Below are 22,534 nucleotides of genomic sequence, written 5' to 3'. Positions count from 1 at the left end.
CGGGAACTGGATGGCCCACCTCTCCGGGTTGTTGTACACGCACGGAGATAAGGGGCGCTGCGAGCGGGCCCGTGGAGTCCAGCTCCTGGGCTGCCGGGAGGGAGCCGCGGCGCGCTCGGAGGGACTCAGAGGGAAGGGAACCGGAGCCCGCGCGTCTGCCGGCAGCGCCGAACCGCAGTCCGGCCGCAGGCAGGGGCATCGCGCGTCCCGGTCCCGGTGCGCGGTTCCAAACAATGCGTCCCAGCCATGCTTCCCCGCGGCTGGCGTTCACACGCGGCGTTAGCCCAGGCCAGGCCGGACCAGCCGGACCGCAGCTCCGCCCGCCCACCTGCCCCCTCCGACTTCAAGCGCCCGCCCGGCGCCACACCGCCCAATCAGCGGCCGGGAAAGGGGACGGGGGCGGGGCCACGCGCTTTCCGGAGCGGGAGGGGGAAGAGCCGCGGCGCCTGGCCAAGGCGGTGGTTACCCCGCGCATGCGCACCCCGGCGGCATCCGGGTCCTTGCCCGACGCGGGGCGCCAAGCGAGGCCGCGGGTGGGGGAGGGGCGCCGTATTGTGGCCGCAGCCGCCGAAGCGCCGCAAAATGGCCGCCACGCCGTCTGGGGCCGCCGCGCCCGCCTGCTCGGCCGCCGCCGGCCCGACGCCGCCGGAGAGCAAGCGGATCGCGGAGCTGCGCGTCATCGACCTCAAGTCGGAGCTGAAGCGCCGCAGCCTTGACGCCGCCGGGGTGAAGACCGTCCTCATCGCCCGCCTCAAGCAGGTGCGCGCGGGGCGGGGCTGCCCCCCGAGTAGGGGGCCGCGGAGGGCCCGGGGGAGCGACCCGGCCGCCCGCGCCGCCCCTGCGGCCCTGGGAGACGCCTGGCGCCCGCCTGCGGAGGGGGATCGGCGGCGCTCTTCGGGGGGGGAGGGGGAGGGGGAGGGGAGGGTCCGCCCTTGCGGGCCCCGAAGTTTGGCCGCCGTCGCGGGGGCTTCTCGGGAAGCCGGAGCGGGAGCGCCTTCCCCGCGTTCAGAGCCGCGAGGAATGAGAGGGGGCCGCTGCGAGGAGGTCCCCCGGTCCTCCGGGGTGGCCCCAGCGCTGCCTCCGAGGACAGGGAGTCGCCCGCGGCGGCTCCCCGCCGGCGGGGTGGTCGAGGCGGGGAGAGCGCGGCGCCCCCCGCAGCGCCCCGACGTTGGTTTCGGCCTGAGACGAGGCGGACTCGGGTTGCTTCTTCAGCCCCCCTTCTTGGCTGAATGCGGTGCTCTGGCCCCCGTAGTAGGGGAACCCTCGGAGGCTGAAGGCGCCCCGCAACCCCCAAGACCCGCTGCTGCTCAGCCGAGCCTCCCGCCCCCGGCAGAGGCCGAGCAGTCAGTCTTCCCGAGGCTGGAGATTAGTTGTGGGTGCTGCGCTTAAACCGGGCCGCCTGGTCCGGGCTGAGAAGCAAAGCCGGGTCAGGCTCGGCCAAGGCTCTTCGGGATTGGGAGGTGGAAGCGGTAAGGTGCCTTGGGCGTGCGTGCTCACGACCTATCTGAACCAAGAACACCTTTTCCCCAAATTGCACAGAGTGTGCCTGTGCCATCCCAGAAGTTGGTAACGGGCCCTGCATACTGGGAAACATCTCTTTGGAATCAAAAGCGTGGCACAGCACTACTGGGGGATGCCAGGATTGAAGGTTCAGACTTCCGCTGAAACTGAAGAATATTTCAGAAGAAGATAGCGGGAAGCTATGTGTGCCCTGATGCCCTTTCATGGCGGGGGTCCATGGAGTCAGCAAGAGTCAAACTCAACTTGAAGGAGACTGTAGGGGGAAAAAAGTTGCTTGAAGCCAAGGAGTATTGTGTTATCTTGTGGTAGGAAACAATTGTCCATTCAAAAGTTGGGTGTCTCTTTGAGACCAAGCATAATGAGTTGTTAAAAGTGTGATGCTGGGGCCAGCTGTTCCAGGATCTCACTGGAAATAACGTTTTCTGTACTCACTTGAGAGGTCTTGTATGCTCACCTTTTTAGTTTTTCTTAGTTACCTGAACTCTGCAGTCTGGTCTGATCTTTAAGAATATTGAACAAAGATGTGGACTGGTCATTAATTTTAAACTCATCCACTTTGCCTGGTATTAAACAGCCCTTGTCTCTCTGGAAAGGTCTGTGCTTGCTTTTTTTTAAGCATACACATTCTGCAGTGACAAATTCTCCACAAAATATACAGTGTAGCATATGATCTTTCACCATTAAAAGGAGATAGCAAACCCAGAGTCGAGAAATGGCAAGGCATTTTAGAGCATCTGCTCTGAAGAACTGTGGTGCTTTAAAATACTAAGTATGCTGTTGATTGAATTCTAAGGTCCGAACAGCCCCTTTCCGCTTTGTGAGTCTATTAGCATGGTTAATACCAAGTGCTAAGACAGAGTAGTTTTTCCTCTTCTAAAATGGTTAACTTAAATGTTAGGCAAGATTTCTTCAACATAGTCTTGGGGTTTTGTTATCAGAGAATTATGAAAAGATGCTTTAGAAGTCATCTAGTGCAGCTCTGGCTCAGTGTGGGGTCTGCTCATCTTTGATAGGTGACCAAAATTGAAATAGAATTCAAGCTTCTAGCAAGAATTGAACTGTAGGAATTGCTTTCTGATGCGAAACAGCCTGTTCTTGAAGCATTATCAGTTTTGTGGATTATTTGCTAAAAAATCGACTGTAGACACTTTACCCAGAAGATTTATGTATGTGTACGTGTATGTATACGTACATATACAATATTTCTTTTGGCAATTCATTATATGGTCATGAGAAAATAGGACTTAATACTCATTGTTGTACAGAGGACACGTGAGCTGTCAATGGGAACGTTGATGGAAATCAGCAAATCACAATATTTACAATGGCTGAATTGAAACCAGGTAATGCTGCTAAGAAGAATGTTCATCTGAAAGACAACTTCTGGATCTTGAATTTAGTTTATTGTTCATTTAGTGATGAAGGCAGTTATTTGTGATGTTTATTCAAATATTTTGTTTTTATTGATTGATTTTATTTCTGTGATTTACCCCTGCCTCAATTCAGAGAGACTCTAGGTAGCTCATAGATGTTAAATGTGACAAAGTGCTCACCCTTCTGACCTATTCTCCTTTATTTCTGTGTGTGACTGAATGAGGAGGTTTTCTGTTTTCTGATTGGAGCCGTTTTCTAAATTCATAGTACACTCCCTTGTATAAGGGATGTCACTCTTCTGGTTTTGGAATCCCCCTTCAAATGCTTCTTCCAGAGTGCAGTTAACTTGAAGTTTATGCTGTATGTGCCAAACCTAAATGATAGTGAATTCAAGATTAAGATAAAAGTATAAAACAATCCTTTTATTATTGTTATTTTTCTATTAGGCTGTTGAAGAGGAAGGAGGAGACCCTGATAATATAGAAATAGCTGTTTCAGCAGATGCACTGAATAAGAAGCCAACCAAAGGAAAAGGTTAGAACTTGAGTAAAAGTAATTTGTTGATGTTGATCAAAAAGTCTGTTGTTTACTTACAGAAAAATATTTTAAAATGAATAAAAATTATCATCCTGGGTGCTAAAATGCTAACTAAGTCTGCTGGCCTTGATCAGGATCATGCCAAACCCTGTCTTATACTTTTGGACAACACTCCCCTTTGTTCCTTAATAGAAATCTCATGCCACTCAATTGGTTTTTTAAAATTGCTGTCCAATAGTCCTATTACAAGGATTAGAATCCCAGATGTGAATGTTTTGGACTTTAACTCTCACTATGTGGTTAAAATAGCATGGCCAACGGTCAGAGTATTTATTTATTTATTTAGCAAATTTATATTTCCACCATTCTCACAAAAAGTGCCTCTGGGCTGCTTACCAGCAGAATAACAATCAGAGCTGAATCACAATATTAAAAACATCAAACACAAAAAACAAAAAAAATATCAAGGTAGCAGGAAACAACCATCATTTAGCCACATACAACTGCTTTGCAGGCTCACCATGGGATCACCAGGATTGATGGAAGAACCACGTTTTTAAGGCTTTTCAGAAGCTTAACAGAGATGGGGCTGTTTTAAGTTTCAGTCTATGGGTGCCAGTGGTCATGATGTTCCTTAGTTAGACTAGTTCAGTTAGATGTTTTCAATTTACCATAAATTATTATTAATGTTGCATTTAATAGTACGTAAGCATTGCATGTCATTTGATGGTATAGATTGTGATTGCATTTAAAGAGTAATATATTTCTCTATTAGTTTAAGTTGCTTCTGGGAAGTAGTACCAAAAATTGTGCCAAATTTGAGGGTGTGTTAGCTCACTGATTTTCTGTTTTTAAATATCCAATGATTGAGGATATCATTCAGGAAAGGACTATTCCATCATTGTTAATGATGACCTGCAGTGCCTAATTATCATTGAGACACAACTTCAGATTCCTAAAAATGGGATCAGAGCTACAGCTATTATTATTTATTATTATTACTCATTGCGCTAGTTCAGATTTTGCATTTGAAATAAGCATGTTCATTTAAACTGAGGTTGAAATTTGATGCCTTGCCACCTGTAGAAAATTCAGTTGGGTAACTTAAATAACTTTACCAATATGGTAAAGTCAAGCTACAACACTCATCCTTTACTTTCTGATTATTACGGCAGGATCTCTTTGGCAAAAAAAGCCCAGAATTGAAGGTGACTTAGATTACATACCAAACTAAGAAATAGTGTCCTTTTCACACACACGCGCATAATGGTTGAGTTCACACACAAACTGTCACAACAGTTTCTGAATCCAGTCTGAGATTTCCTACAGCACTAGATATGCTACTCTTGTGGATTCTTATAGTGGGGTTCAAAAGTTGTAGTTTGAAACAGCTGTTCAGAACATCCTAGAGGTGTTGAGTTCAAAACAGGGCTCTATCAAGTTTGGGACACTTCTGGCTACATTGGAACGACGGTTTGGAATGCAAAATGGTGTGTTCCAAATTCAAAATATTTTGCATGCCTCTAGCCTGTTGCTGCTTCTGTATTTTAATATGTTGTGCTTTCACTGATGAGGACGTTCTTATAACTACTTTATAAGTAAATTGTGCTGAGAGTTTTGGAGTAGAAATTTGAGAAATAAATATTGAATACAAGATTTTCATTAGCACGTCCTGGCTTCTAGGTAAAAAGCAGGAAATCGATGAACTAAGTGGCGATGCTTCAGTGGAAGATGACTCCTTGGTCAAGGTAATATTGTATGAGAAACAAAGCTGGGGATTTGATTCTGAGTGTTCTTCCTACAGAAAAGATCATTAGAGCTTCTGATACACATTCATAGGTTTCCTCTGCACGCTTGATAATTGCAATGAAATGCAGAGTTTTGTTTGATTTCTGAGTAAATATTTACAAGAGATTCTGAGCTGCTATCCTTGCTCTTCTTGCACAATATAACTGGGCTGTGAACTTAAATGTCAGTGATAACAGGGTGTTAGGAAAGCTCAGTTCAGGAAGCATGAGTTGCTTCCTAATTTGCTGGAGAAACTTTCTCACTAAATCGGCCATTTCCCTCTGCTGTGTCAAATGTTGTTCATATCGAAAGGAATGTGAATTGGAAGCTCAAGATGCGAGTGATCAGGATGGGAATGATGAATTGAAAGACTCTGAAGAATCTGCTGAAAATGAAGAAGATTCCTTGAATGCTCCAGTGCTGCCTCATGCCGATAAGAAGAAAACTAATTTAAAGCAGATAGAGAAAGAGTTGGAAAACCAGGTACCCTCAAAACCCCTTAAACAGACTGCTGTTATCCCAATTTCCAGATGACGGAAGATGACAACTGTTATATTCTGTGAACTAGTAAGAAAGGCCACCTAGTCTCTTATTGTTTCCTTCTGCTGCAGTGATGCTGTTGGTCTTTGCTCTTGCCCCCTTTCCCATGGGGATAATCTCTGTTGTCTTAGTTGAGTGCCCTTCCCACTGTGTCCTGCTTCAGAAAGGTGGCAGTCCTGATTGAGCATTGTCACCTGAGATCCAAGTGGCCTCCAGAGGTTCTTTTATCAGGTTGATTATTTTGGCAGCTGCTGTCCTTTGGGTTAGAGGTGACTTGCCATGGTGATCTGGCATTACTGTGTGAAGCATTAGACTTCAGGTTGCCTTTGGCTATTGTTTGCATGGTGCAAGGCCCAGGTTGAACTTTCTTGCTTATCAGAAAAAAGGCATAAATTATAATTTGGTGGCCAACCTATCAATATCAATTTTATTTTCAGTGTCTCAGCAGAGGCTGAGGAGCTAAATAGATGTTTCTTGGATTAATGGGGTTTAATAGTTGTTGTTCTGCATTCTTTCATCCTGATTTTGAGAAACCGTCTTCATCTCTCACCACCCCATTTCCAAATATGCATTTCATTAAAGAAAAAAAAACAAGGAAGGAAGGAAGTACCATGTTAGGAGTCCACGGTTAAGGGGGAAAAGTGGTTTTTCTTCCTGAAGAAATGATGGGTGAATGTCTTCTTGCCCTCTGCAGAGTTAGCTGCAGACGTTGCTGGACTCCTTGATGATTCTCCCTGGCTTAGCATTCTTTGTGCTTTGGTAGGAATGCTTTGTTCCAACCATAGTTTGTGAATCCCCCATATCAAATGTTACTGTCTTTTGAGTTAACCTTTCCCTTACTGCATTAGCATAGTATATCTAAAAAGGTTACTGTGAAGGTTAGCTGGAGTTTAGCGTTGAACCCCGACAAGGCATGGAAGAGAAGCACTTCTGTCTTGTTACTCTGTTCAGTATTGCATTTTGGTTAAAGGAAGTTCCTTGTTTAGGAGATTTTTGTTGTTGTATATTATTAGCTATAGCTCAGTTTATGAGGAGACAGTAATCCATTAACTAAGCTGTCCAGTTCTGTTCATTGACTTGACTTAAATGTGCTTTGGAAGAGCTGATGTTCTAAAGAGGAAACAGTGACATAAATGGGTCTGGAAGAAGTCTAAAGTGGTGGTTGCACAGTGTGCAGTAAGTGAAGCATGGAGACGCTGTGAGCATCTTTTGGTGCTCATCACGTGTTAGGCAGGGCTGCTGTGCTAGAGGAAATCACAAGAAGGCAAAGTTTGCCAGATTACCAGGTGTTGCTCAGATGCCTTCCTGTTCACTTACTGCAACACACTCACGGTAGCTTGTTAGAATCAGTTGTCAAAATGTAAGTTTAGTAGTAATACATTGATTTTTATGTATTCATAGTACAACCAACTTATTTAACCTGCTTTGGTTTATTTCTTCATTTTAGTGCATTGATGTTCAAGATCTGGAAGATGACAACTTTGCTCCTACTCATGTAAGTTCCTAAATAGCTTTTTATAGGTTTATTGGGAAGCTGGCGATACCTGCATTTAACCTAGTATAAATTTGTTGGCCTGTTTTGGAGTCTGAGATTTTGTTGCAGTGTCAGAAAAGTTTCTTACACCTCTGACTTTGTGGTCCATTTTTATGTTGGAGATACCTGGTGCTTCTTACGAATGGTGAAGTCACTGCCTGTAGCTGTGTGTGTGTTAGGAGTGATTTCAAGGACAAGCCATGATCGCCATTCCTGATATAGAATGACATGAAACCTAGGGTTTCTTTAAATAATCATTTTGTATTGGCTTCATTTCTAGATCATTGCTGCTTTTATCTTGGGCCCTTTCCAGAGCCTTTCCCTTTCCCTTTCCCTGCTACTTGACCTGGAGTGTTTCTGATTCAGTAAGGGTGTGATGTCTGCTTTTGTGATCAGAAGACATCCATCACAAGAGAAAGAGTCAAACCATTGTTCACATTCTGTTGAAGTGAGTGGGAAGTGAACAAAGTTGAAGTGATTTAATCAGAGAAAAGGAATGTTTGCTGATTTTCTGTACCTCAGGCATCAATATTCACAGAGAAGTCTCAGATTGCCCAAATACTACACTCAGCACAGATACGCTGTCTGATTTTCTTTGAGAATTTCTTGACTTTTTGAAAAATTGGCAACAGGGAAGTGGCAGTGCCTTTCCCAGCTGTATCCTAGTATATGTTTTGAATCTCCCATTTTAGGTAAACTAATGGAAACAATGGATTAATTATAGCTGTGATGGGAGAATAAGGAAAATTCAATGGAATATAGACTTCCGTTAATATAAACAGGATAAAACCTTAATTGAACCTTTATGGTGTTCCAACAGGCATATCTTTGCTCCTTTAAATTAATGGTAGTTTATTTTCTTAGTAACTTGAATCTCAATTCAGAATGTTTATTTGTTGTTTTTTTTAATTGACAGGATGGAGAAGAGAATGAGAGAGGTATGTTTGAATTTCAGTAGAGTTTTGAATGTACTAATATACTTGAGGTTGCTTCCCCCACCCCACCCTTTGGAAATAGCAAATGCCTTGGTTTGCTTCTCAAAAGTCATCTTGATAGTAAGAGCCTCTGCCAAGGACAGTGGCTGGACTCTTCAACTTCAGTTACTTCAGTGGATTCACACATAGGGCCTGCCATATGCCTTACTGGACAAAGGATGCCAAATTCTTTTGATTTATGCCTTGTGGATATGGTAAGTCTTGATGTCTATGCCGTACCTTGCACCGCAGTAACTGATAGCTGCCCAGCGAGAATTAAATACTCTACAGAATGGAGTTGGAGGGCCACTCAGATTATGGACCACACCCTACTTTCACGCTCTGGCAATTGTCACATTGTTCTTTAAAACCATAAGAGGAATTTTGGAACAAGTGAAAAAGAGTAATCTCATCAGTGATGCCCCTAAACACCACACTGGGTGAAATTCTCAAGACCCATGCGAACAAATTGCTCTGATGAGCTTGCTTAAGGATCTTGCACATTGTAGACTAAAGGACATGATGGAATGATTGCGACTTCAATGAAAAGATGCCATTATTAGAGGGACGCTTATGTGTATAAGCTACAGGATTCCCATGACCAAAGCCTCTCTATGGAAAGTAAGAGTGCTGGTACAGACACCCATGGCAGGATTGAGAATGTTGATGACTTGGAGTTTGGATGAAGAGAGTAAATCCTTGGTGAACTTTGGCTTGTGTACATGAAGACATGCAGCCAGTCTTTTAAATGGCAATGCAGCTGGCAACAAGAGGTAACACAGAGAGGATGACAGTTGCAGGACCGTGAAGTGTTCCGCTACTGAGCTGTGGGCCATCAGAAGCGGATGGGAATACGAACCCATTTATACCCAGAAGTGCAGTGACATTGACTTAAGCCGTTGCCGCCACGTGAAGCTGCGAAGAAAAACGGATGTGCACGTGAATGCCGGCAGTGGAAGCCAGATACTTGTACCGAAGAACAGGTATCTTCTGGATGGAATCGTCGTCTGAATCCTGTTCAGAGTTGGTGTTTTTGCCTAGAGAATTTGCTTACCATGAAGAATGAGTGATCCTGGGTAAAGGATGGTTTATATGTTAATGCCCCTTATGTTCTTTCCCTAACCTTCCATCAGTTCTCATAACTGGCTTTGTATTTTCTAGGTCCTCTCTTCTAGCTTATGCATATGAAAATGTTTAAACTTCTTGTTTTGCCGTATTTATTCCTGTTAAATCCTCTTAGATAAAGCAGGTTCTGGTGATGGTACACAAGAAGTTTCTAAGCCTCTTCCTTCAGAAGAGAGCCTAGCTGAGGCTGATCACTCGGCTCACGAAGAGATGGAAGCTAACGTGTCTGTGAAAGAAGCTGACGATGATAACATATCGGTTACAATCCAGGCCGAAGATGCCATCACTCTGGATTTTGATGGGGATGACCTTCTAGAAACAGGTAAAAATCTGAAAATTACAGATTCAGAAGCAAGGAAGTCAAAAGATGGGCAGGATGCCATTGCACCGAGTTTGGAGAAAGAAGGCAAAGACTATGAGATGACCAAGAACCATAAAGATGGCAAGAAGGAAGACTGCGCGATGGGGGACCCTGGCAAGAAGGAAGCCCGAGAAAGCTCGAAGAAAGCAGAACCTGGAGACAAAGACAAGGATGCTTTGAAGAAAGGCCCCTCGTCTGCTGGGGCCTCTGGTCAAGCAAAGAGGTTTGTCTTTCTATGTCAGTTCTTTAAGGTACTGCCAGCATTCAATAAGATCACTCTGCATTAAGGTGGTAGCAGCAGGAAACTTATAATTAGTATCTTATGCTCCTGCCTGTAAAATATTTTGATGGCCGTAAGTTACCTGTGTTTTTTTTAAAAATCGGGATCTCCGTATATGCATTGTCCTGCTGGTTGCATTGACGAATTGACAGCATTTTGTTTTTTGTTTTTTCAAATAGTCAAGTTTTAAGTACCCTTGTGATGATAATGAACAACTCTCAGTTCTAAGAAACACCAAAATGAAGTCAAGTCCCAGTCCTGAAATGTGGAGAAGATTACCATATATCCACTGAATAAAATTGTCAGAAAATCTAGATCTTCGGGCATCTTGGGGAGAATCAGTGCAAGAAGCCGTGATGCGGGGAAATCACTTTTCCTCGAGTTGCAGTGCATCCCTGCTTTTACTCACACACCTCATTCTCCCCCCCCCCCTAATGATTTGGTTGATAGTGTAAGATTCTTGACAAGCGAGTTCTGCCTGTTCAGCCTCTGATTTGTTCCTCCTCCTAGCTCGGCAAAGGAGTCTAGAGAAGGCAAGAGTGCTTCCAGAGATGACAAAGGTAACGCCCTGTCCGCGGTAAAAGAGAACCTTCTGACCTGGGCGTGGGTGGGCCGGTGGGCGAGACACGGGGCCTCACGAGTATCGCTGCTTGGCTGTCTCACGTCCGAAACCGAGAGCGGGAAGTGCTCTCACTCCGTTCAACTCCTTCCTTTCTGTCAGAAGGTTTGGCTTGCCGTTTCTCATTGCCTGATTAGAAGCGGGCTGCATCTCAGCTGGGAGATTTGGCTCTGCTTGTTTTCAAATTGCGGCGGAGTCCCTTTCTCTTGGAGGAGAGGAAGTAGCTTTATTGCTACATTTTCAAAGGGCCGCAAAGAAGGAAGAAGGAATGGAAAATTAGGGGAAGACTGACGTCTCCCCGGGGTCTCTGGACCTGCTTTCCATTTGGTGGTCCTAAGAGAAAGCTGCCTTGCCAGAAAAATAATTCCAAGCTCCTTGTTAACTTGGGGCAGGAGGGTGGCCCTTAGGCAGAAATTTTCTTCCGGGTGCTGCGGATCGGTCTCGTTAACGCAATGGTGATCAGGAGTGTGAACGTGATGGGTTTTGTGCTTGATGATACAGTTAAAGAAGTGCAGTGGGTGGTACGTTATTGCTCCCTTGTATTTCCACAGTAAGAGGAGTTTGTGGAATGCTGAAAGCTAACATAATACTGATAATTTCAAAAGGAAGTTTCATAGACAAATATTTCTTGGAGAGAATGACATCTCCTTACATCTAGCCTCTCCAGTGAAGCAATGTTCTTTGCTGAAACATGAAAAATAATGCTTTGATCATAAGCAAGTTATTACGGGAACAATTTTAAAATGTTGTAAATTAAATTCTTGCCCATGTAAGTAAATTGTTTAAATGAACAATTAAACAGTTTGTCTTTGGCATATATCCTGCAAAGCTGAGGTCAGCCAGTTCATAAGGATAACAAAGTAAAGGGTACCTATATTAAAAAAAAAGACAATTGTGCCAAGTGAGAAATAGACAAGTCTTTGAGCAGTGTGAGCATTGGTGGGGAAAGGGAGAAATTGCAGTTGGGAAGATGCAGTCGTGTAACGTTCTAGGGAATTTCTTTTGCTAGAGACTGCTTGTATTAGTTACATACTTTACTCCACCAAGTCATCGGATTGTATAAAAACGCATATTCCTGTTTGAAAATCTTAGTCCTACCACGTTGCGAGTGGAAAAAATGTTGATGTGGACTTGAAAAAGCCCTTCAGCCAACAAGGCCTGATGCAAGCGTACCAACAAATATCCGGGTACTTGACCCAGTGGTTTAAAGAGACAGATTTCCCTCACTGTCCCTGGCACCACCCAGCTCAGAAGCGGAGTTAGCAGAGACCCAGGAGGCCATGTGGTGGTAGGCTGGAGGACTTGCCCCCTGCCTCTTCTCGGCACCTTGGGCTGGCAGCTGAATTGGGCAGAGGTGGAAGGGGATCTTCCCCAGTTTTTTTCCTAACAAAAGCAAGTCATCTTACACGGATGGCTGCTTTGTGCAGTCTGGTATACGTGTTACGGGTTGGGCCTGATCACAAAACCTTCAGATCTCATCCCTTGTTCTTGTCAAAAGAAAGCATGTTTTGCTTCCCTTCACTACCCCGGTGATATTTGTGCCAACTGACTTTGAAACGTTTTTCTGCTGAATTTCACCATAGGAAGTGCCAGCAGCGGGAGCAGCTCCACTAAGAACTTATGGGTTAGTGGATTGTCATCCAACACAAAAGCCGCTGATCTGAAAAATCTCTTTGGCAAATATGGAAAGGTACGGCTTTGCTTGAGGGGGTCATCCGACAGGTGTGCTTAGCTGAGAACGGGCTGACACTTTGAGGTTGCAATCCAGCGTTGCACCAGCGGGCTGCGTAAATAAAATGAAAATATTAAAAGATTTTTTTCATGTCTTAAGACTGAATCCATGACTTCCTGCCACTGAACTACAGTCTGCTTTTCTAGGTTAAAGGATAAATTGAGGGCAAAAAAGGGACTTTTTGAAGTCAAGTAGAGTAAGTGGTAGGCCATTTTACTTGTATTAAATGTGCTGGATATTTATGGATGTACAACTTTCCATCTCACGGAGAAAAATAATGGTTTATCCAGCAGCATTTCAACCCTGAATGTTGATAGGACTCTGACTTTTTGCTAGGCTATGTTAACAGTACAATCCATTGTAGTACATCCACAGGATTCTGTGGCTAGTCTCCAGCATGGTCCAGCCTTCCCTTGTGTGATTCTGAAGATAGATGCTTATTCTGTGTTTTCCCAGGTGACTGAACCATGTTAGAGATGCGGGATAAGGAGGGTGATTTGTTTCGTGGCCAGGGAGGGATTTGGATTGCCGTCTCCCACATGCTGTGGACCCACGGCTCTGGGTGCTGCGTCACACAGCCCCTGTGCTGTTCATGCTCTTTTGGGGACTGTTACATAATAGGAAATGATGTTGCCCTTCCTTTCTACGTGCCGTCATGTTTTCTTGGTTAAAGAGGCAGGGGTGGTCAAGAGGTAAGAAAGTAGTGCCTGGAGTTTAAAATACGTTGCAACTGACATCATGCTGACTTCTAAGAGGCAGGTAGTGATGCTGAAGTACGTGATTTGTGTTGGTAAAATGGGTAACCAGGAAAAGAGAGGGAGAGACTTCCTGGGGCTTCGATCTGTCCTCCTTTCTCTCCCATGTGCATAAGCACTTGAGGGTACGCAGCATTCACAGGGACATCACATACTAGAAGAACTATAACGTTAAGTATAAGGGAAGGAATGGAGGTTTGCACACCTGCGCACAGGCCATGCATTGCGGTTCTTGAATCAGCAAGAGTGCTTCACTGAATGGCCAAGGGGCTGGGAACAGTGGCCCTCTTCACCTAGCCAAGCCACACAGTCTAACTCTTCTTGACGTTCCTAACCAAGCAGGCTGCTTGCAGTGCATTCCTAGGGAAGGCGTCCTTTTTAGCAGGGCTCCTCTTTCCCTGACATTATTTCCTGTAATTAAAACTCTCTTCTCTTGGCCAGCAGTCCGACAGATGGGGCCAAGAAAGGCAAACTGAGAAGTCATAAGAGGTGGCGACCGGCAAAGTAGAACTGGTTTCTCCCAAACAAAGACAAGCTGCTGATGTCCTGAGTATTCAGTCCCAGGGTTCAGAGTAGCAAAACGATACCTTAATTTCAGAACTTAATTCGTGATTGTTCTTGGTTTTTGTAGGTCCTTGCTGCAAAAGTGGTCACCAGTGCCCGAAGCCCTGGGGCCAAGTGCTATGGCATTGTGACCATGTCATCAAGCACAGAAGTGGCAAGGTGCATTGCCCACCTTCACCGCACAGAGCTCCACGGGCAGCAGATTTCTGTTGAGAAAGTAGGTGGGATGGCGCGGTACCAGCGGTCTCTAGAGCAGGGAGAAGAAAACGCGCTCTCTTTGGGAAGAGAGGAGAGAAAAGATTGTACCACCTGTTTGATTTTAATGGTAGCCTGCACATGTTTCGCTCAAGAAACCTTTGGCTGCCCAGCCATTCTTTGCTCAGGAAAGCTGGTTTGCTTGTCCCGGGCCTGCAGAGTTGAGAAAGAGAGTTCCTGTAAGGGGCTTGGTGTGAAAACAAGCCAGGAGATCAGTCAGTTGTTTTGTGGAGGGGGATAGTGAGGCCATTAGCAGCTCAGAAGCTGTGGCGCTTCCAGGGCACTGCTTTGGAGCCCAGTGTGGAGGCTGCTCTTTCTGCCTTTCTGTAACGGTAGCCTTTGGCCCGAACATGTAACGAGAAAGGGGAGAGACCTTGTCAAAGTTGTTTTTGTGGGAACATTCTAGTTCAGTGCAGGGAGATTCTGTGGAATTGGTGTTTAATACTTAAATGCTCCATTTTATTCATAACCACGTGTATGTAGGTAAAAGGTGATCCTTCCAAAAAGGAGCTGAAGAAAGAAAGCGATGAGAAATCTGGCTCTGGTAGGAACCCTGGAGAAAAGAAGAGTACATCAGGTGACAAAGCCAGCAAGTAAGAGCTCTGCACAAATACACTCCTGAATTTAGTTAGCTGTATAAATTATTTGCAAAGAGCTAGTTTTAATCCTGACCTTGCTCAGCAGGTGAAGGGTTGGAAGCTCTGCAGAACACAAATGCCCCCCCCTGGCTTTGACTCTGCAGCTTCAGAAACTTCAGGCATGAGAGCCATGAAAAACTTGCCTTGAAGAGAATACAAAACTTAGTCACGCGTAGTTCAATCATCTTCCTTGAGATAAAATGTGAGTTTCTCCGGAAGCGAGTTCATCACTCTCTATGGTTCTTACTCCTTTGTTAATAGGACTCCCTCCAAAAAGGAGGATAAGAAAGCTGATAAATCCGAGAAGAAGGAAGGCAAGGATACGAGAAAGCCCAATGGGAAGGAGGAGAAGAGCGATAGTGGATCCGGCTGCCCGAGCCAAGAGCCTGTCAAGACAACCGAGGAGAGGAAGCGGCTGAGTATGTGCTGGGGCCTCCCTGCCTAGAGACCAGCGTGTGGCACCCGGTGGCCATGGGCACCCGTTGCTGCCCCAGGCCTTGTTCAGACTGGCCGTTCTTGGCCAGATGCCTCCATCTTTATTGGACTGTCATCCTCCCCCCCTGTCTGGCTAAAAGGGTCCACTGCTGTGCTCCCTGTCCATAAAGAGGATACATCCAATACATCTGGAGGGCATCGGGTGAAAACAAAAGGCCTGATTTCTTAAGCTGCATGAGATTCTCCATTGGTCTTTTCCAATGAAATATCATTAAATTTTCTAATCAGACTTCGTCAGCAGTGTTAATAAGGCACTGCCTCTGTTTTTAGTTCTGATTTTAAAATGCTGAAAGACCCAGTTGCTAACTGTTTTCCTAGGGGCAAGGCTGTAGATCCATCTGGTGTTTTTTTTTCTTTTTGAGTTAAACACGTCCGCTTTCCTTATAAAGGTGCAAAAAGTCCAAGTCATATGGTCATTTTAGACCAAACGAAAGGAGATCAGATTCACCCAAGGACCACAAGAAGGGGAAGGTTTGAGAAGGTGAGTAAAACACAAAGCGTCAGCCACTGAGAAATGGGGGAGTGGGCATGGCTTTCTAAGCCTGTAAGTGGAAGTACCAAGATCTGCAAATAAATCCAAACAGCAGAGCTCTGAGGCTAGTTTGACAAGATTGAAGGCGGATGTGGTCAGATTTGCTTTGCTCTTTGCTGTCAAAAGACCTCCCGTGCACCAGGAGGCAGGCTCTTCTGCAGAAGTGCTTCACCAGCAGCTGGACGCCTCTGTCTGATGAGGGTGTGATCCAAAATACTTCTTGTCATAAAATGTTCTTAGTGGCCAGTTAGGTTTTTTGTTGTTGTTGTTGAACTTAACAGTGTGTGCAAAACGTTTTCTTTTCAACCATCTCACGTGTGAAACTTTGCAAAATGGCTATTTTTAGCCGGTGTTTTAGAAATGTTCCAAGCCATCAGCAGTGTGTTTTGAGCTCAGAAGACATCCAGAGTACTAAGGGTGTTTGGAGAATTTTGTATTCAAAACAGCAACTTCACAGGACATTTTACAAAGCTTTGCTCTTGGAATAGTTCGATGTGAAACATTTTGCACGCTGTAACTCCTAGGCCTTTTGAGTCTTGAAAAGGTGATTTCCGCTTCTAATGCACTAGTTCGTAGTAAGGATGTGAACAAGCATTTCTAAATCTGGTGTTTGTAAAACTTGTCTCCAGCCACCTATGCTAAGGAACAAAGAGCGTTTTCTTCAAGACAAAATGAAGTTCAGAGACTACCGAGGCAGAAAGGACATCTTGCCTTTTGAGAAGATGAAGGAGCAAAGAATGAGGGAACACATTGTGCGATTAGAACGGATACGGCGTGCCGTGGAGCTCAGAAGGTAGGCCGCTGAAGCTGCTCCCACTGAAGCATCACTGGGACAGATGAACACCTTCCTTGCTTTAAGTTTCTCCTGAAGCAAGAAAAATGGAGAGCGTGAATCCAAACAGTCCACTGCAGTGTCCGGGGAAGGGCTGGCCAACCTCCTTTTCCACTCTGGCTGCAATCTAGTCCAGGGAGCCAGAGTGAGTCTCAGCGACCTGATAAACGGGAGGGGAACCCACCTCTTCTGGCCTCTCCTGTGGCGGAGCAGGCTGCGGTTGGAGGCAAGAAGGTGGGGGGTGGTCTTTCTACAGGTGGTGTCCCGTAGAATTTTCCACCTAGCAGCGTTTTAAAATATGCAACGGACGTTTCAATATCAGTTTTAGTATTACTTGTAATATTCACCAGGGTTTGTTTATTTTTGAGATTGGTTTCATTTTGCTTCTAAAATTTCGGGAGCTGCCTCGGGTACCCGCTAGAGAGATTGTGAATTCAAAAGGAGCCCTGTCTCTTCCTCTTGCCATTCCGTGCCCAACGTTAATCTGAGGCCATCCTGTCTCCGAAATGCCTCCTGCAGGCGAAGAGAAATGGCCGAGCGAGAGCGGCGCGAGCGCGAGCGCATCAGGCTGATGCGGGAGCGGGAAGAGCGGGAGCGGCTGCAGAGGGAGCGGGAGCGGCTGGAAATAGAGAGACAGAAGCTGGAGCGGGAGCGGATGGAGCGGGAGCGCCTAGAGCGGGAACGCATCCGGATCGAGCAGGTGGGCCTGGGGCTCCCTGGCCCTCTTCGCTTCTCGCGGTGGCTGGTCTGATGGCGGAGAGGCGTGCCAGATGTTTGAACCGCAGGTCAAAACAGCTGTTTGAGTTCAAAATGTATCACTCCAACTTCACTGAAAATGTTCCAACCTTGTTTTGACCAGTTAGCAAGTGTCCAAACCTAGAACGGCCTTGCTCTGAGCTTAGGAAACAATCTACGGCATTTAGTGGTTTTTCAAAGTTTTAGAAGAAGTGATGCGGGAGCTGCGTCTTGGCCACATCAACTGATTAACCTTTTGTTCTTAGTACAGATAAACCCTCAAAAATAGTATCACTGGCTGTCCTTTATGTTGTTTCTATGAATAATGCTGTTCGTATTTTGTCCTTCTGCATTTTAATATATGATGTGATCATCAGTAGTAGCAACGTTAGTCTTTCTGCAATCTGTTGGATGAAGTGTTGATGTTAGCAGGCAGTATCTGCGCCCCCACCATTCGGCACTGACCGCAGGAAGTAGGAACCCAGGAAACTGCAGAGTCCTTCCAGAGATCTGAGGCATCCCTGCCCCATAGGGCCACCTCTTCCTAAATAGGTCTTCAGTGAACTCTTCTGTTCCGGTTAGGAGCGGCGCAAGGAGGCGGAGCGGATTGCCCGCGAAAGAGAAGAGCTTCGTCGTCAGCAGCAGCAACTTCGTTACGAGCAAGAGAAGAGGAACTCCCTGAAGCGGCCTCATGATGTCGATCACAGGTGAGTGCTTGCTTGCTTCCCTTTTGCGCAGGATCCGCAGATGGTTTGGAATTTCAGGTGGGCCTCCACGTGACTCTACTTTTTAAAGCCATGTGAGTTTGGGTGGTGGTGTCTGTCTGAATGGGAGATGGCAGCGGGTGAAGGTACTTTTCTCCTCTTTAGAAGAGACGAGTCCTACTGGAATGAGAGCAAAAAGATGTCCATGGATACAGATGCGCGCTTCAGCCATGGCTCCGAGTACAGCCGGCAGCAGAGCCGGTTTAGTGACTTTGACCACCGAGACAGGGGGCGATACCCCGAGGGCTCCGCTGTGGCTGTGCCGTCCTCTTCCTTTGACAGGTGGGTGTGGGGAAGGGGCCGTGGCTGCCGAGGTGGCTCCACCAACTCAGAATTCTGGCAAGGGGGAAATGGCCTTTTGCGTGGGAGAGGCAGAGAGCCCAGCGGAGACGTAGCAGCATTGCACCTCGGCGAAGGGACGTCGGGAAAATATAATGTTAGGGAGGCATGTAGCCACGTTATGAAGGGTATTAAAAACCAGGTAGCTAGAGAGCATGCATGTTAATAATAGCTAGAATTATGATAGTAAAGGTTTGGCAAACATCTTTTTTACCATCCGGTTATATATCGCTTTGGGATTCTTTTAATAAAGAGTGTATACATACATACATACATACATACATACATATATATCAATTACTGAAGTAAGTTTCTAGTTAAATATTTATTTTAGATTTGTTAAGTATGCATTGAGCTGCATGCCAGAAAGCCTGGTATGTGTTTATAACAAGTATTGTGTGTGTGTGGAAAACCGTGTGGAAAATGTTATGATAAGATCATGATTACATATATAAACATCATCTGGTTAAAAGAACTTGGCATCTAGGATGCTTTGCATTTCCACACTCCGTCTTTGTTCCCAGCTAGAGCAACACTTGCCATGTGCCCCCCTTCTGCAGCAAACTGTACTTGACTTGCTATACAAGAGCAGCACAAAATGGTGCAGATACTGCAGGCTTTTTCTAGTTAGCAGGCTTGTGTGTACGCCTGAGCATCTTTATTGGAGGTCGCACTCTTGTTCCTCTTTCGTGTGAATGACATAGTAGCAAACCGTGTCTGCCTGTCTGAGTCATTGTCGCTGCGCCTGGCTCTGCAAGACTCTTTTGGAGTCCGGCGTTTCCTGTGCCAGAACCCGAGGATGGTTTTTAGGCAGGGAAGCAGTTTGCAGGCATGCCAGTCCGGTGGGTGCTGAACTGAGGAGTGGTCTTCAATCGGAAAACACTCTGCTTCTCTGATCAGGCGTGAACGATTTGTCAGTCAAAGTGATGGCAAAAAGACTCGTCCGACAGGAAGAAGGGAGGAGCCTGGATTTGAGAGATACCCCAAAAGCTTTGATTCAAGGAGAAATGAACCCCCTCAGCCTCGAAATGAACTCCGGGACAGCGACAGGAGGGAGGTGAGAGGAGACCATGACGAGAGGAGGACTGTGATCATTCAGGAGAGGCCCGAGATCCCTCATGGTCGGCACCCACGGGAGCCTGGGCCCAACCCACCGCGGCAGAGCTCCTGGAAGGGGGAAGGAGGCATGAACCCTGACAAGCGGGTCGCCAGGTGAGAGACGCCCAGCTGGGGTCTATAGCCTCTTTAAAAGTTGGGGATGCCAGAAGAGGTCAGTCGCTCCCCTTGCAAAGAGCCACAGCCCAGGGCTTGGCGTGACTGTGAAGCAGGCTGAGGAGAACAAGGCCTTGGTCCTTCGGTTGGGATCTTGTGGCCCAGGCACAGCCCACAGCTTGTGGTCAGGGGCATCTCTGCAGGAGGCAGCAGGCGGGGGGGGTTCGTGACTTGGGGCAGTCACTTGAGTGGCCTCCCTGGAGAAACAGTCGCACGCATGCACAGTTCAGCCTTGTAAGCTGCTCTGCAGAAACAGGCTTGCGGGCTGGCTTACAGTGCCACGTCGATTCTTCTTGTTTCCCCAGAGAAAGGACGGAACGATCTGGCCGAGAGGTCTCTGGGCATGCGGTGAGAGGGGCGCCCACAGGCAGCCGAAGCAGCACGTCGGGTTACGGAGGCAGAGAGACGGAGCGGGGCATGATGGAGCGGGGCAGCGGGGGGCAGGTGAGCCCTTGCCCTCGCCAGCTGTTGATGCTGCAGGATGGGCTGGCAGTAAGCAGGGCCTTGATTTTGTTCCTGTTGCACAGGGAAACAGGAAAGCCACTTCACCAGTGGATCTGGAACCCCTTCCCTTAATTTAGACTTGTCATTTAGTAATCCAAGCGATAGCACACTACTGTATGAAATGGCCTAAGCCCTTCTGTATGGTTAATATTTTCAAATAATTATACTTGGATTACTGTTTCCTGAAACTAGCCCAAATGTGATCAGAAACACATTAAAATTGTTATTTTGCCAGGCACCTGACAGCGAAGTGCCCCACTGAGCACTTCTTTCTTGCAGCCATAAACCCAGCCCAAGTGTTCAGACCCGTTGGGGCCTCAGAGGCCCCAGGTGGTGGTGGTGGGGCTGCAGGAGCGAATGGCCAGAGGATGACTTTGGATTGCGTTGTCAGCAGTATGCCTCAGTTGACCATTGTGCTGTGGGGCTATCAAACTGATCACTGACCCCACATCTGTAGACACTGAGCTAAGCATTTATATGAACCCAAACATGTTTCCGCTGGGGCTGTTCTCCCATGGACCAGGTCTCTTCTGTGCCTTCTAAAGCATCAAAACTTCTGCATGCTGCTGCAAAGTGCATGAAGTTGGTCTTGGAGCACTTGCAGTGGATTAACCCACCCACCCTTCCTTCCTTCCTACCTACCTACCTAGCATTATAATGAAGACCGCCATGTGGTTGAGCGGCATGGCCGTGATGCTGGACCAAGGAAAGAGTGGCATGGCCCCAGTTCGCAGGGCAGCAGTTACCATCATGACACGAGGAGGATGGGAGATGGTCGAGCTGGAGGTGGCATGATGTCTTCTCACTCAAGGTACCCTTGATGCAGCTTCCTCTCACCCCACTATCTGCACCTGACATCTTTTAGGAGCTAACACTCGCCATAGGCCCTGCGGTCCACAATTAACAAATCCACATACGATACCAAATAATAGCTGAACTTGCAGGCACTCTCAACACTTGGAAGGCTTTTTCTTCAGCATGAGTTAGCGCTAAGCCCCCGGTGCCCCCCAGCGGGGAGGCGTTGCCTTGTCTCGAGCTCAGCAGCTGCTGATCCTCTGTACTTCCCGTCATTCTTAACACAGGGGTCAGCAGTCTCTTATGACTCCCCCATTTTGGCATCCCCGTTGGCAGTGTTTTAAAAGGAAGTGTGTCCCAGCTGTTAGACTTGATCTTGTTCACTCTCTGAAAAACAAGTTTTTCATTCTTCAAAAGCTCACAGCTGTTTCTCTTTAAAATTTATTCCAGTAATTCTTCACCCATTAACAGAGTCGTACAAATTACGGGCAGTTCCATGCAGAGGGGAAGCGGTTCTGGATTTAAGCAATTTAAGAGTGGACCGCCACGAAGATTTTGAGCCCTTGCACCTGCTCACTCCTTGGTTTCAAGATAACTTATTGGAAATCTCTTGTGAACAGAAAGCTTTGGATAAGAAAACTGGTCTTTTTAAATTTTTATTTTAACATAGCTACTTTTTCCTCACTTTGGAGGCATTTTAAATAAGTTAGTCTGTTGGGTTTGGGGTAGTTAAAAGATACCTTTTGAAGAGCGTTGTTCCCTCCCACTGTAGGAGCTCCTGAATTAATTGGAAGCAGACACGCGCACACTGTACAATGAGCTTGTTTTTTGCCCAGTAGTTTAACTGACCAGCATTAGCTCTGTGAACGTCAGGCTTGAAAATTAGGCACTTACCACGAAATATATTGGTAACTTAAGCTGTACATCAACCCCCTGCTGTTCAGTGTGTAGAAAGCAAGGATGGTGGTTTTCATTTCTGGGTATTGTGTAACCTATTTTTGCAGAAGTTGTTACACTGAGTGGATCTGTATCCAAACCAACGTATCTCCTTTCAAAATAAACTTCATAATCTGTACAGGTACCTGCCTGGATAGGTTAATGCGTTCAGCCCTGCTGTCTAACCCCCACACGCTTGAGGAAAAGATCTTTGGTTTTCTTTCCCTGCAGAGGTTTAACATTGCAGTAAAAATGACAAAATGTAATAGTTTCTGGAAAATAACATAGGTAAAGGTACAAAAGCACAAGTTCAAAAATAGTACTGTCAATCCCTAAAACACAATTGCCTTTTTTCTCACACCAAGGCTTCCTCCTCATTTATTTCCATGGGGCAGAAAAATATGCCAATTGTTCTTTCCTTCTGTCTGGTTCTACTCAACCAGTTCTGTTAGTATATTCTTGCCCAGGTACTGTACTGAACAGCTTTTGTTAGCGAATGGAGGGACAATCTCCAGCTTTCGCTGTGCAGAAAAGTGAGTTTCTAGCGTTAAGGTCCAACTAGATGACCTTGAGCTAGCAAATGGGAACTTGCAAAGAATTGCTTGGGTGTAGGAGATGCGGATCTACAGCTTGGGCTGCATCTCACTTTCCTGTGCATAGTTGGATGGAGGGGAGGAAAGTATAATTCCTGTGTGGCCACTGACTTGTTGAAAACTAGGATGAGATGCGAACC

At 46.3% G+C, this 22,534-nt stretch overlaps 1 protein-coding gene across 2 annotated transcripts; it reads left to right on the top strand.

Moving 5' to 3' along the window:
* Positions 1–560: 560 nt before the first annotated feature.
* SLTM (SAFB like transcription modulator) lies at positions 561–21,946 on the top strand. 2 transcript variants are annotated; one of them, XM_063314015.1, is made up of 21 exons: positions 561–759; positions 3,342–3,429; positions 5,116–5,180; positions 5,533–5,703; positions 7,208–7,255; positions 8,211–8,232; positions 9,509–9,977; positions 10,545–10,594; positions 12,237–12,343; positions 13,772–13,921; positions 14,443–14,552; positions 14,859–15,016; positions 15,482–15,573; positions 16,254–16,417; positions 16,976–17,156; positions 17,774–17,898; positions 18,061–18,237; positions 19,195–19,506; positions 19,872–20,010; positions 20,721–20,881; positions 21,337–21,946. In XM_063314015.1, the coding sequence occupies exons 1-21, from the start codon at positions 583–585 to the stop codon at positions 21,422–21,424; spliced, it is 3,054 nt and encodes a 1,017-aa protein (XP_063170085.1). In that variant the 5' UTR covers positions 561–582; the 3' UTR covers positions 21,425–21,946. The 2 variants fall into 2 exon arrangements, with proteins under 2 accessions (XP_063170085.1, XP_063170084.1); XM_063314014.1 differs by having other exon boundaries at positions 563–759; positions 21,316–21,946.
* The last annotated feature ends 588 nt before the right edge of the window (positions 21,947–22,534 follow it).

The sequence above is a fragment of the Candoia aspera genome, chromosome 13 (genome assembly GCF_035149785.1).
Source record: "Candoia aspera isolate rCanAsp1 chromosome 13, rCanAsp1.hap2, whole genome shotgun sequence".
In the NCBI taxonomy this organism is placed as follows: domain Eukaryota; kingdom Metazoa; phylum Chordata; class Lepidosauria; order Squamata; family Boidae; genus Candoia; species Candoia aspera.
The sequence above is the reverse complement of the archived record's forward strand: the minus strand, read 5'-3'. Positions and strand labels throughout refer to the sequence as shown.

Coding starts and splice junctions, on each gene's coding strand:
- SLTM (XM_063314014.1), top strand. CDS start 583: ATGGCCGCCACGCCGTCTGGGGCCGCCGCGCCCGCCTGCTCGGCCGCC. Junction 14,553..14,858: donor TCAGGTGACAAAGCCAGCAA/GTAAGAGCTCTG, acceptor CTTTGTTAATAG/GACTCCCTCCAAAAAGGAGG. Junction 17,899..18,060: donor CCTCATGATGTCGATCACAG/GTGAGTGCTTGC, acceptor TCTCCTCTTTAG/AAGAGACGAGTCCTACTGGA.